This window comes from Cebus imitator, unplaced genomic scaffold (genome assembly GCF_001604975.1).
Source record: "Cebus imitator isolate Cc_AM_T3 unplaced genomic scaffold, Cebus_imitator-1.0 Scaffold85, whole genome shotgun sequence".
NCBI classification, from domain to species: Eukaryota; Metazoa; Chordata; class Mammalia; order Primates; family Cebidae; genus Cebus; species Cebus imitator.
The window spans coordinates 5,010,554-5,023,370 of NW_016107400.1; the positions used below are offsets into that span (position 1 = coordinate 5,010,554).

The 12,817-nt window shown below is 43.8% G+C and overlaps 1 protein-coding gene across 6 annotated transcripts in view; it reads left to right on the forward strand.

The window, feature by feature from the left end:
* The first annotated feature begins 8,224 nt into the window (after window positions 1-8,224).
* Window positions 8,225-12,817, forward strand: part of METTL9 (methyltransferase like 9) — a 46,729-nt gene continuing 42,136 nt past the window's right edge. For 4 of the 6 annotated variants that reach the window (XM_017534378.1, XM_017534375.1, XM_017534379.1 and 1 more), the window contains exon 1: window positions 10,215-10,632. In XM_017534378.1, coding sequence (XP_017389867.1) covers window positions 10,231-10,632 — 402 coding nt within the window. In that variant the 5' untranslated portion in view covers window positions 10,215-10,230. Of the gene's footprint in view, window positions 8,313-10,214; window positions 10,633-12,817 lie in introns of those variants that run through there. The other 2 variants (XM_017534381.2, XM_017534382.2) reach the window with 1 other exon arrangement.

Genomic DNA, 12,817 nt, shown 5'->3' on the forward strand with positions numbered 1-12,817 from the left:
AGATTGTGCCACTGCTCTCCAACCTGGGTGACAGAGCAAGACTCCATCTCGAAAAAGAAAAATAAATAAATAAAGTATCATAATGGGCTGGGAATGGTGGCTCATGCCCGTAATCCCAGCACTTTGGGAGGCTGAGGTAGGAGTATCACTTGAGGACAGGAGTTCAAGTTTTCCTGAAAAGGTGGACTTTGGAGGGAATTGAAGGATAGGAAATTGAAGAGGAAGCACTAGTCCACACAGCAAGATCCTATCTCTGCAAGAAAAAAAAAATCATAATAATGGAAAAATTCCAGCACATGAATCAAATAAGATGTTGCAGATTCTAAACATGAATCCAATGTACTATCAAAACTATACAAAGATAACTTAGATTTTTTTCCTGAAGTATTCTTTCATTGAATAATTATAATGAGCATTGTAGATGTGGTAAAAATTATCTGTAAATATATCTCCTTATGAAAGCAAAAACTGCATATAATGAACCTAAAGCAATTCGTTTAAATTGTAAGACGTCTGTCCAAAAAGCAGCAAATTTGGCTCCACTGTCATTTATAGTTTTGGTTATAAAAACGGATTTATCTTGGAGGGAGAACAGACTGTCCTATATTTCATGTATAAAAAATTACATTTTATTGTGGTTCCTGAGCAGAGCCAGCTTTTCCATGTCCTCTGGGGTGGTGTGAGGCGGGGAAGGTACAATCTGAATAGGAAAAATTCTTCATGATGGGGGAGAACTGCTAGCCTCTAATGCTTAGCAGCTGTCACATCTCAAACTTCTCCAAAAGACTTGAGCATAGAAAGCTAATTAACTTAGGCCAAGCTTGGTATCTCACGCCTATAATCCCAGCACTTTGGGAGGCTGAGGCGGTGTTGAGTTCTAGAATTGGAGACCAGCTTGGGCAACATAACAATACCCTAGCTCTCAAAGAAATACAAAAATTAGCTGAGTGTCATGGAAAGTACCTGTAGTCCCAGCTACTCAGGAGGCTGAAGCAGGAGGATTGATTCAACCTAGGGGGGCTACTGTGAGCTGTGATCATGCCACTGCACTATAGCCTGGAAGATAGAACATTACATTGGTCTTAAAAAAAAAAAAAAAAAAAAAAAAAAAAAAAGAAAAAAGAATAAAAAAAAAAAAAAAAAAAAAAAAAAAAAGAAAAAGGAAAGCTAATTAACTTAGAAATAAAGTTTCTATTGTAGAATAACTTAATTACTGTGATCGGTACTGACTTTGTCAATTTCAGGAAACTATATAGAACAAAGAATTCTTGTTAAGAAGAGATCATAAAGGGAGATGAAAACTGTAGTGGGAGTTTTACAACGCCACAGTTTTTGTGATCTGATAGCCAAATATGCCTTTCATCTGATTGAATGAGTTGTGCACATAATACATTTGAGAAAGATCCTGTTAGTTGTGGCTATTAAAAATCAATCATAGTTTTCACCAGAGAAGGGAGATAGTTCTCTCTGATTTTCAGGTTGGTTGATTGCTCAAGCATCCTCTTTCATCAATGTATTCTTCCTCATTTTGTGACCAGTTTTGGTTATGCAAAAAGAAAATGGTGGTTTTCTTTCATGCCAGCAGAGATGTGGTTATTTTGTGGTATGTTTTACAAACTCTTTAAGATCACTTATGTTTATGTATACACACATTTGGTCTACTGTAAAAGATTTACATTTTAGGTTTTAAAAGATTTTTCATAATACAGCACACTTTCCCCCATGTATTTCATATAAACCATAAGTTTGAATGTTTCATAGTCATAAAATAAGAAGCCTTCATAGTTTCAAAATAAATACCCGTGTTGCAGTGAATTAGGTGGAGAGGAAGCAGTCATTCAGAAGACCAAGCCCCCATACATACAAGAACAGCAATTAAGAGGCCAAGGATAGGGTTGTTTTGAAAGAATATTTAAAACAAGATAAAAGATATTTGGACCTTCAAAAATGCCCTAGAAACCAAATGAAAGCAACAGCCTTCTGCCTTTTATCAGAGCTCTGACTCATAGACTTGCCATTAGTAGGACATTATTTAGTTGAAATATATATTTAAAAATACTTATATCCCTTTAAGTAGCTTAAACTGCTGTATGTGAAGATGTCTTTTAAGGATTCAGAAGTACAGGCAGAAGGATCTGCATAAATATCGAAGTGGCTGATTTTACAGGTAAAAAAAGTGAATCATGGCCAGGCACAGTGTTTTATGCTTGTAATCCCAGCACTTTGGGAGGCTGAGGCAGATGGATCACTTGAGATCAGAAGTTCGACACTAGCTTGGCCAATATGGTGAAACCCTGTCTCTACTAAAAATACAAAAAATTAGCTGGGCTTGGTGTTGCATGCCTGTAATTCCAGCTACTCAGGAGGCTGAGGGAGGAGAATCGCTTGAATCCAGGAGGCAGGGGTTGCAGTGAGCTGAGATCATGCCACTGCACTCCAGAGTGAGACTGTCTAAAAAAGGAAGGAAGGAAGGAAGAAAGGAAGGAAGGAAGGGAGGGAAGGAGGGAGGGAGGGAGAAGAAAGAAAAAGAAAGAAAGAAAGAAAAGAAAAGAAAGAAAGAGAAAGAAAGAATCATAAGCGGTGTTAAACTGAACTAGTAAATTTCCTTAAGGTACCACATGGCTCTTATTTGATACCAGTTGTACCACTATCAGTTAGAATTAATCAATTTACTTATGCTCCATCAGGTTAAAGCCCTAAATGTCATAAAGAAACTTGTGCCTTTAAAAAGAACAACTTAGGCTGGGCACGGTGGCTCACGCCTGTAATCTCACCACTTTGGGAGGCCAAGTTGGGCGGATCACCTGAAGTCAGGATTTTGATACTAGCCTAGCCAACATGGTGAAACCTTGTCTCTACTAAAAATACAAAAAAAGAAAGAAAAAAAATTAGCTAGCATAGTGGTACATGCCTGTAGTCCCACCTACCTGGGAGGCTGGGCAGGATAATCACTTGAACCTGGGAGGCAGAGGCTGCAGTGAGCTGAGATCACACCATTGCACTCCAGCGTGGGTAACAAGAGTGAAACTCCGTCTCAAAAGAAAAAAAAAAAGGACAACTTAGGTGGTATAAAACATGTATACTAAAATGCCTGATTTAGATGCCAGGCATGGTGGCTCATGCCTGTAATCCTAGCACTTTGGGAGGTTGAGACAGGCAGATCACTTGACTCCAGGAGTTCAAGACCAGCCTGGGCAACATGGCGAACCCTGTCTCTATAAGAGAACACAAAAAACTAGTCGGGCATGGTGGTGTGTTCCTGTAGCCCCAGCTACTTGGGAGGCTGGGGCAGGAGGATTGCTTGAGCTAGGAAGCGGAGGTTGCAGTGAGCCAAGACTGCATCACTGTACTCCAGCCTAGGCAACAGAGACCCTGTCTCAAAAAAGATAATAAAATAAAATAAAATAAAATGCCTAATTAACACAATTCATTCTGCTTGAGAAGCTGATTCTTTTGGTGGAGCCCAGGATTTAGATTGAAGAACTCTCCCTAATGAATCTGTCTTATAGTAGACTAAGTTTGAAGTAGATAGCTGTTCATCTCTTGGACTGCTTAAGTAACTTGTGCAAGGAGAGCTAGGTTCACATCTGCCTTATGTTCCATAATAACAACCATAGCTACTATTTGAGAGCTGACTATATATAGGGCATTGTGTTAACAGCTGTCGAGACAACTCATTTTTTTTTTTTTCTCCAGAACTCGATGAACACATGTGAGGGACACTGTGATTCCTCACATTCTAGAAGGCTCTGAGGAGCAGTCAGGTAGGAGGTGGGACTCAATGGGACTCAACTCTAGAGGTGGTGCTTGGACACTGGAGTAGACACTGGACCAGATTAAGAACTAGCCAAAACAGGCCCTGGGCATAATTAGCTTTCAATCAGACATGTTCACAAGTATGCCATGTCTATTTACTATTGCCATGCCAACACTCAACAGTTACTATCCCTTTCCATGGCAATGATCCAATGACCCAAGAGTTACTGCCCCTTCTCTAGAAATTTCTGCATAAACTGCTCTTTAATCTACATGCAATTATTTATTTATTTACTGAGACAGAGTCTTGCTCTGTTGCCTAGGCTGGAATGCAGTGGCATGAGATCTCAGCTCCCTGCAACTTGTGCCTCCCAGGTTCCAGCAACTCTCCTGTCTCAGCCTCCTGAGTAGCTGGGATTACAAGTGCACACCACCATGCTTGGCTTTTTATATTTTTAATAGAGATTGGGTTTTACCATATTGGCCAGGCTGGTCTCAAACTCCAGACCTCATGCTCCACCCACCTCGACCTCCCAAAGTGCTGAGATTACAGGCGTGAGCCAATGCGCCCAGCCTCTACATAAAATTAAAAGTGGGTATAAATATGGCTGCAAAGCTACCCTGAGCTGCTACTTTCTGCTTATGGGGTAGCCCTGCTCTGCAGGAGCAGTCATGGACCTGTAACACAGCCTCTTCTTCAATAGTAGAATCTGTTTTCTTCTATTTCTGGCTTGCCTTTGAATTCCTTCCTGGCAAGCTAAGACCCCAGATGGCTAAGCGCCACTTTGGGGCTTGCCTGTCCTGCCTTATCTCCATTTCTGTTGTCACAATTACTGGGGATACCTGTAGTCCAGGAGGAACTTGGGCAATCTGGAAGCTTTCAGTTTTAGCAAGGGGATGTCAAAATGACCACAAAGCACATTTCCTCAGGGCAGCTTTCCCTGAACACTCTCCTTCCCCCATGCCCTCCAACCTCAATTAAGTCAGAGCTCTCTAAGTTCTCCTAACAATATACAAATCCTTTCTAGCTCTCAGTAGTTTGCAATTATGTATTTGTCTGCCTCCTTATTAGACAGTAAGCTCTATGAAGGTGAGACATTGTGTTTATTTTGCTTTTTATTCCTGTAAATCCAGGGCCTGGTACCCAATAAATATGTATCGCATATGAGAAAGTAATATTTCTTTGTCTTTCTGGTGATATTCCTGTCATAAACTCAAACGTGTGAGATTGATGAGGAAGGAAATCCTGGGAGTTCAGAAGGTTTTATAAGCAGGTGAAATGCCCTGACCAGTACAGGCTGGGTAGATAGGTGAGCCAGCTGGAAAGAATTTTATATATCAGAGGGGAAAAGACTTTCCTACTAAAACGAGGCATCTTTGACAAATAGGTAACTTGAGTTTACTGCCTGATTTTTATTTTATTTTTTGAGACATGGTCTTATTCTGTCATCCAGGCTGGAGGGCAGTGGTGCGATCATGGCTCACTGCAGCCTCCACCTCCCAGGCTCACTTGATCCTCTTGCCTCAGCCTCCTGAGTAGCTGGGTCTACAGGCACATGCCACCTCACCTGACTAATTTTTGTAGGGTTTTTTTTTGTTTTTGTTTTTGTTTTGTATAGACAGGGTTTTGGGTTTTTTCATGTTGCCCACGCTGGTGTAGAACTCCGGGGCTTAAGCCATTTGCCTGCCTTGGCCTCCCAAAGTGCTGGGATTACAGATGTGAGCCACCGTGCCTGGCTCATTTTGTGTTTTTAGGTTTGAATGTTTTATAGTTGTGTGTTTGTTTATTTTGCTCTGTTTTTGGAGACAGACTTTTGCTCTGTCACCAAGGCTGGAGTGCAGTGGTATGATCTCAGCTTATTGCAACCTCTGCCTCCTGGGTTCAAGTGATTCTCGTGCCTCAGCCTCCCAAGTACCTACACAACCACACCAAGCTAGTTTTTGTTTTTGTTTTTTTTTTTTTTTTGGAGATGGGGTTTCAACATGTTGTTTAGAGTGGTCTTGAATTCCTGGCCCCAAATGATCCTCCTGTCTTGGCCTAATTTTGTGTTTTATATTCTTTTCCTCCATTAATTTTAAATGTCATGAAGATAGACACATGTGTGAAGATAGACACATTATTAAGAGAAGCTATCTTCATGAGTTCTAAGAGAATTTTTTTTTTTTTTTTTGAAGATGGAGTCTCACTCTGTTGCCAGGCTGGAGTGCATGGCGTGATCTCGGCTCACTAAAACCTATGCTTCTTGGGTTCAAACAATTCTCCTGCCTTAGCCTCCCAAGTAGCTGGGACTACAGGCGTGCACTACCATGCCTGGCTAATTTTTGTATTTTTAGTAGAGAGAGTTTCACCATGTTGGCCAGGATGGTCTCTATCTCTTGACCTCATGATCCGCCTGCCTTGGCCTCCTAAAGTGCTAGGATTACAGGTGTGAGCCACTGCACCCGGCCAAGTTCTACAAGAATGTTTTACGGAGAGTAGCTTTGCAGAGACCAAAGTCTCTGACAGATAATCAGGCATAAGGTCCTCTTGTTTTTTTTATTTTTTAATTCTTTTTCTTTTTTTGATCCTCCGTAGACTAAGTATCATCTGACAGACATAAGATTCTTATAGGATGGCAACCTAGATGCCTCATATGGGCATTTTACATTAGGACTGAGCATCTTTATTATGATAACTTTGGTTGATGTTTTAGAGTCTAAAAAACTCTCAGATCATCTAATTCTCACAGATGTCTTGTGAAGCAGACAGCTCAGAACAAGGGCTGTTAGTTTACAGACGAAGAAAGAGAGGCTCAGAGGAGGCTAATTTATCCAAGTTAAAGTAAAAACAAATTAACATTTTTTGAGTGTTTACCGTATGTTGAGGCACTTATTAAGCCCTTTATATTGAGTATATAATATGATATTCACCACATCCCCATGAAATAGGTAACCATTATTATTATTTCCATTTTACAGATGAGACAGACATGTAGAAGTCAAAGAATTTGCCACAAATTGCATAATCAAGAAGCATAGAGCCCAGTTTAAAATCCAGATAGTCTGGCTCAAAGTGCAGCTAAACTACTATGCTAATGAGTAGCACTGGGAGTTCTCCAATGAAGCACACTGTGTTATTTGTATTTGCTACTAACGTCTTCTAACTCTTGGTTCAATTCTGCTACTTTAAGCTGCTTTTTTTTTTCTGAGATGGAGTCTCACTGTGTCACCCAGGCTGGAGTACAGTGGTAGAATCTCGGCTCACTGCAACCTCTGCCTCCTGGGTTTAAACAATTCTCCTGCCTCAGCCTCCTGAGCAGTTGGGAATACAGGCATGAGCCACTGTACCTGGCCTAGGCTGCTTTTTTTTTTTTTTTTTTTTAAATAACCTGTCTGCAGTTTTGCCTTGACTTAGAATTTATCAGCTGGAGCCCACAGTGATATCATTGCATAAGACTGAAGTTATATCAACTAAATTCTGATAAAAATCTCCTACATTAATTAATTTAAAAACATTGTTGAGTACATTTGCTAATTTTGTTAGAGGTGCTCATTGCTTAATAACTACAGGCCACATTCTATTTAATATACTGGGAAAAACATACATCTTTCTCTGAAGGTGTACAAAACAATATTAAGAAGCATAAAAAATATCTGTTCATAAAAATGTGATATGAGTTATTATTATTATTATTTTGATACAGGGTCACCCAGGTTGGTGTGCAGTGGCACAATCTCAGTTCACTGCAACCTTGGCCTCCTGGGCTCAGGTGATCCTCCCACCTCAGCCTCCCAAGTAGATGGGTCTACAGGTGCACGTCACCACAAATTTTTGCATTTTTTGTAGAGACGGTTTCGCCATGTTGCCTAGGCTGGCCTTGAACTCCTGGGCTCAAGCCATCCACCTGCCTTGGCTTCCCAACATGCTGGGATTACAGGCATGAGCCACCCCACCTGGCCTACATGAATTCTTTTTAAATCACTATCTCTTCAAGGAGAAACAATCATCAATATGTTTTATATCCTCTATAGATCCAAGCTCTCTACTTGTAGATTCTCTTAACATGATACTTTGCAATTGAAAAGAGAACATAAAAACGCCATACTTTGTAGCTTTGAAGAAGGACAATAACAAACAGCTTTTGCCTAGATCTAGATAGGAAAGTGATCCTTCAAAATTTTGGGTCCGTGTGCAGGGCTGTGACCCAAGTGGGACACCTGGGGTCAATAAGCAGAGTTTGGTGCAGAGGGTCATTTGTGTGTCTTTTGAACATCACTGACTGCATCTCAAGTTCACATTAGAATGAATATTGACTCATGTTTGGCTTTTTGTGTTATCTTGCCTCTTCCCTTCTCCATTATGGATAATTGAGGTTTTAATATAGGGTAGTGACATTCTAGTAGACGAAGGAAGGGGGCAGTCCACAATGGGCAATATGAACTTCTGCTTCATATGTTTACTCTTGCTGTTTTCCTTCCTCCTCATTTGTAATTCAGGAGGCTCTCTGAGAAGAGACAGCAAAGCTTCTTAGATGGATCGAAGGACTGTGAGCTGGGATACCAAATTCTATGAAAAGGTCAGCTATTGAATTTGCTCGCTACCTTTAGGCAAGTCATTTGATCACTGGGTGCTCTGGTTTCTTCCTGTGCCTGCTAAATGTAAATAGCATGGGTTTGAGTGTTTTGTGCTTATTCTATTTTAAATGTATGGGTGATTTATTTTTCCAGGCCAGTTGCTCAGATATAAAGCAAAGTCTGCTCCTTTGAGATGTTAAGCTTGGTGGCAGTCAACCAACCCCAAATCCTTCTGACTATAGCAGCCATCTACTTGCATCTTGTTCATCTGACAACGTTTTGCAGTCTCTGAGCTACAGCTCTACTGGCTGACTCTATAGCTGGGGCATACCTTTTTGTCTCCTTTGTCTTCAGAAAGGAAATATGTCATTTTATGCACTCCTGCTGCTTTCACCCCCACTTTAAAAAGATGAAGGCTTCTTTTTGTGACAGAGGTGCTTTGTCCGTTACACTGATCCTAAGAGACAGGAAGGAGAGGTGATATAGTGAATAAACAGTTATTGGGCATATTACCATAGTTCCTTTTTGATGATTTGGGCCAGGACCACTAGAGGTTTGAAATAGATTTAATAAGGCTTGGGCTTTTTGAGGTTTTGGCAGGAAGCAGTCAGGGGGTATATTGGAGAGAGCACCAAATACCGCCTCGCCACTCACCCTGTGCCTTTTTGTTGTTGTCACAGCCTGTTTCATTAGGCGACAAGATATCTTTGCTAGCCAAAGGTGCCAGGCTGAGATTCTTAGAAGCTAATAAAAAGAGATGTTGGGTAAGGAATGATTTTGTTCCTCACCTCATTGTTTCATAAATGAAAATCTCTGATGTGCAACATGGAATTAACCAAAAGGTTTACTTCTTTTGTTTTGAACTGAAATAAGACACATTTACATTATTTCTGGTGCAGTTAAAAGCACTTTCCAAACAAACCTAGGAAGGTATTAGAGACCCCCACGAAATACGTTCCTTCTTAATTATGGCTTAGGTGTTAGCAGGAAGAACTGCAGACACAGGAACACAGTGTAACCCTTCCGTTCTGAAACGTTGCTAGGTCTCCTTGTGCTTTAAATGATCAAATAAACATCCGGGTTAAACACTGCTCCCAGAGCTGCATTCACTCCAAGAGTTTTGGGTCCAATTTGCCTGTTAAGTTCAAGGAAACAAGGCAGCCAGGGAGTCTAACTTGGGGTCTTCATTCTTTCACAGGGCCATCAATACATCTAAAACATTACTTGTGGGTACCCCAGCTGCACTAGCTTGCCCAAAAGGCAGAGTTTTCACTCATTCCTCAAGAAACACGTAGCCAGGAACTTCTCAGGTTTGGGGAACTGGGTAGGCGAGTAGTGTGGTGCAGGGGAGTGAAGAGAAGAGGGGGTCTGGATGGTCAGCTCTAAATGTAAATTGGAAACTACGCATCCGAGCGGGTAACTAGCACTAGCATCGTTCATCTCCAGGAAGAACCTGCGTGTATGGACGCACGAAAGGAGTAAGACTCTCCGCTTTGCGCCTGGGGGGTCAGCTGCCCGACCCTGTCAAAGTTCCGCCGCGGAGTGGGATGAGGGTCGAGAGTTAACGACTAAGGCGAGAAAATACTAGAGGTCCTTTGAGCACCACCTTGGAGGGACAGGGAGGCTGCAGTTACAGCCTTCGAAAATGATCTCCCCAGCCCTCAAAAAAATTAAAAGCACCTCCGCCATTACCAGAGGCCGAAGCAGGGCCGGAATACGGGGACGCGCTCCGGGCGGATTCGCGCGCCCGGCGGATTCGCGCGCCCGGCGGATTCGCGCGCCCGGCGGATTCGCGCGCCCGGCGGATTCGCGCGCCCGGCGGATTCGCGCTCCCTTTGTCCCGCCTCCCAGCCGCCCGCTCATTGGACAGAGGGAGCGCGCCGGGGGAGAACGCGCCGCGGCCGCTCGTAAGCGCTCCGGATGGAAACGGGTGCAGGCCGCAGCGGCGTTCCGCGGCCGGAAGGGAAGGGGGAGGCGCTGAGGCTGCGCGCCGGCTGCTCCTCCCCACCCCCAGCCTCGGCCCTGAAGAGGGCTGGATGGGCAAGTCGGGCACGATGGCTCGAGCCCGGGCGGTGGCGGCGGTGGCTGGGGGCGGCGGCGCCTGCTCCTCCTCGCCTCGGCGCCGGCGGTGATCGGAGCGAGCGGCCGCGCCTCCCGATGAGACTGCTGGTGGGCTGGCTGTGCCTGAGCCTGGCGTCCGTGTGGCTGGCGCGGAGGATGTGGACGCTGCGGAGCCCACTCACCCGCTCCCTGTACGTGAACATGACGAGCGGCCCCGGCGGGCCGGCGGCGGCCGCGGGCGGCGGGAAGGAGAACCACCAGGTACGGGCCGGGGCCGGGGCCGGGGCCAGGGCGGGGGCGTGGCGGCCCGGCCTTCCCGCGCTGGGCCTGGCTATTGTGCGGGGTGGCTCTGCGAGGGGGCGGCCCGGCCCTCGCCCCTCGGCCTCGGCCCCTCGGAAAGTTTTCCCCGCGCCTTCCCCGCCGGGCGTCGGCCCCGCAAGTCCCGGGCACCCGGCCCTGGCCCCGCGAGCGCCTTTTGTTCCGCGGCGCAGGCGGGGCATGGCCTCCCCTTCCCCCTCCCGGGCCCGAGCGTGAGCTCCCCGGAGCCCCGCATTGTTCCTGGGTCCCGGGCGGTGACTGCGGGCGCCCGGCGGCGGGACTGGGGAACTTTGGGGCCAGAGTGTGGCAGGGGGTGCCCGCTTGGCACCGAGGCCTGAGACAGAAGAGACGCGGCGAGATCCATTATCGCCGAGAAACGAAACGAAAAGCCAGCCCCTCTTTTTGTCTCGTTGAATCCCAGAACATACAAAGGATCATAAAGAAATGTAACTGCACATCTAGAGCCATTGAACTCTCCGGGCTGGTTCGGGTGACATTTCCCCTTAAAGCACTTAAAAAATGGGTTTGACAGGTCGTCGCTCCCATCTTGCGGAACCTTCCCCTCCTACCTAGCAGAGAGCTCCTTTAAACTTGGATTTAGTCAGCGGGCTGGAAAGGTTGTGTGTGATAAGGAGGAAGATGATGCAAGTTTTACAGGAAGGGTTTTTAAAACGGAACGGGGCGGGAGGGAGTTGTAGTTATGCATCGTGAGCGATGCGCTGTGACCGGGTAGGTGGGCTTTTCATTAGCTCAGTCTGTGCCACTTAAACGTGTACAGGTTTAACGGTAGAATTAAGTGAGATATTTTGTGTTTGGCCATAAGATAGTTTGCAGTAGTGTTACTTTCATTGAAAAGAGGCTTTCGAACTCTGCCAGAGTGTTGGCTTGTCATAGCTAGCATTTATAGTGCATTTTGCTTTTCCGGAGAGCACTAATTATTTTTCCTATCATCTTGTGTCTCGTCATTTTCATATATTTCTTTTTCCTATATTTTTTTAAATTATGCCAGGTGTTCAGAGAATTTACACCCAGGTTGATTTCATGTGTTTTAATGAAGGTAGAGAATTGTCTAAGAAGGAGATAGAGCAATTTATTTAGAAAAGTAGCATTTAGTTTTTAGTTTGTAATATTTATTTTGGACTTTTTTTTTCTATTTTTAAAGGAGTCCTAAATTTCTGTAAATTTTTTTGAAAGCCTCCAGCCGTTGGAGTTTTTTAGGTGCAATATCAATATAATTGATCACTTGTATGATTCTGTTAGGAATGTACGTAAACTTAAATTGCAAAACCACATTTATTCCTATAGATTATTTATTTAAACTAGTTCATTCTTACGGAGACAAAGTACGGTACTGTTAACTGTACAGTTATCAGAATGTCACATATGGAACAATGGTGTAGACAATGAATTAGAAATGTCATTTTTAACATGTTTAAGCAGTTGATAGAAATAAGGTCCTGGATAGGAGAAAAAGAGGTTTATCTCCATTGATGTGGAATTATGGTTGAGTCTCTCAGCTATTGGTAATTATAACACTTATCATGATTACCTCTACTTCAGCAACTTGATATGTTTTCAGTGCTCATAAAAGATTTGCACTTATTTTAAAAATTGAAACACTAATTAAACACTGTGGTTTGTATGGAGGCGGAATTGCAGCTGTAGACATAGCCTCAGTATCTCCCAGCAGAGGATACTTTCTAATTGTGTACCTTTTTAAAGCTGAATCTGTTAGGTTCTAATGAAAACTGACACTGGTTTCAGATATATTTATTTCAGAAACCGTATTTATATTCTATGTGTGTGAGTGCATGAACCCCTTCACTAACAATTCAGCAGATAATTTCTTTAGGGTGAAGACTTAACATGGTGTTTTCTGAATATTTGGGGGAGGGGTCAACTCTTTTCCTTACAATAATGAATCCAGGCCAGGCACAGTGGCTCACGCCTGTAATCCCAGCACTTTGGGAGGCCGAGGCGGGTGGATCATGAGGTCAAGAGATCGAGGCCATCCTGGTCAACATGGTGAAACCCCGTCTCTACTAAAAATACAAAAAATTAGCTGGGCATGGTGGTGCGTGCCTGTAATCCCAGCTACTCAGGAGGCTGAGGCAGGAGAATTGCCTAA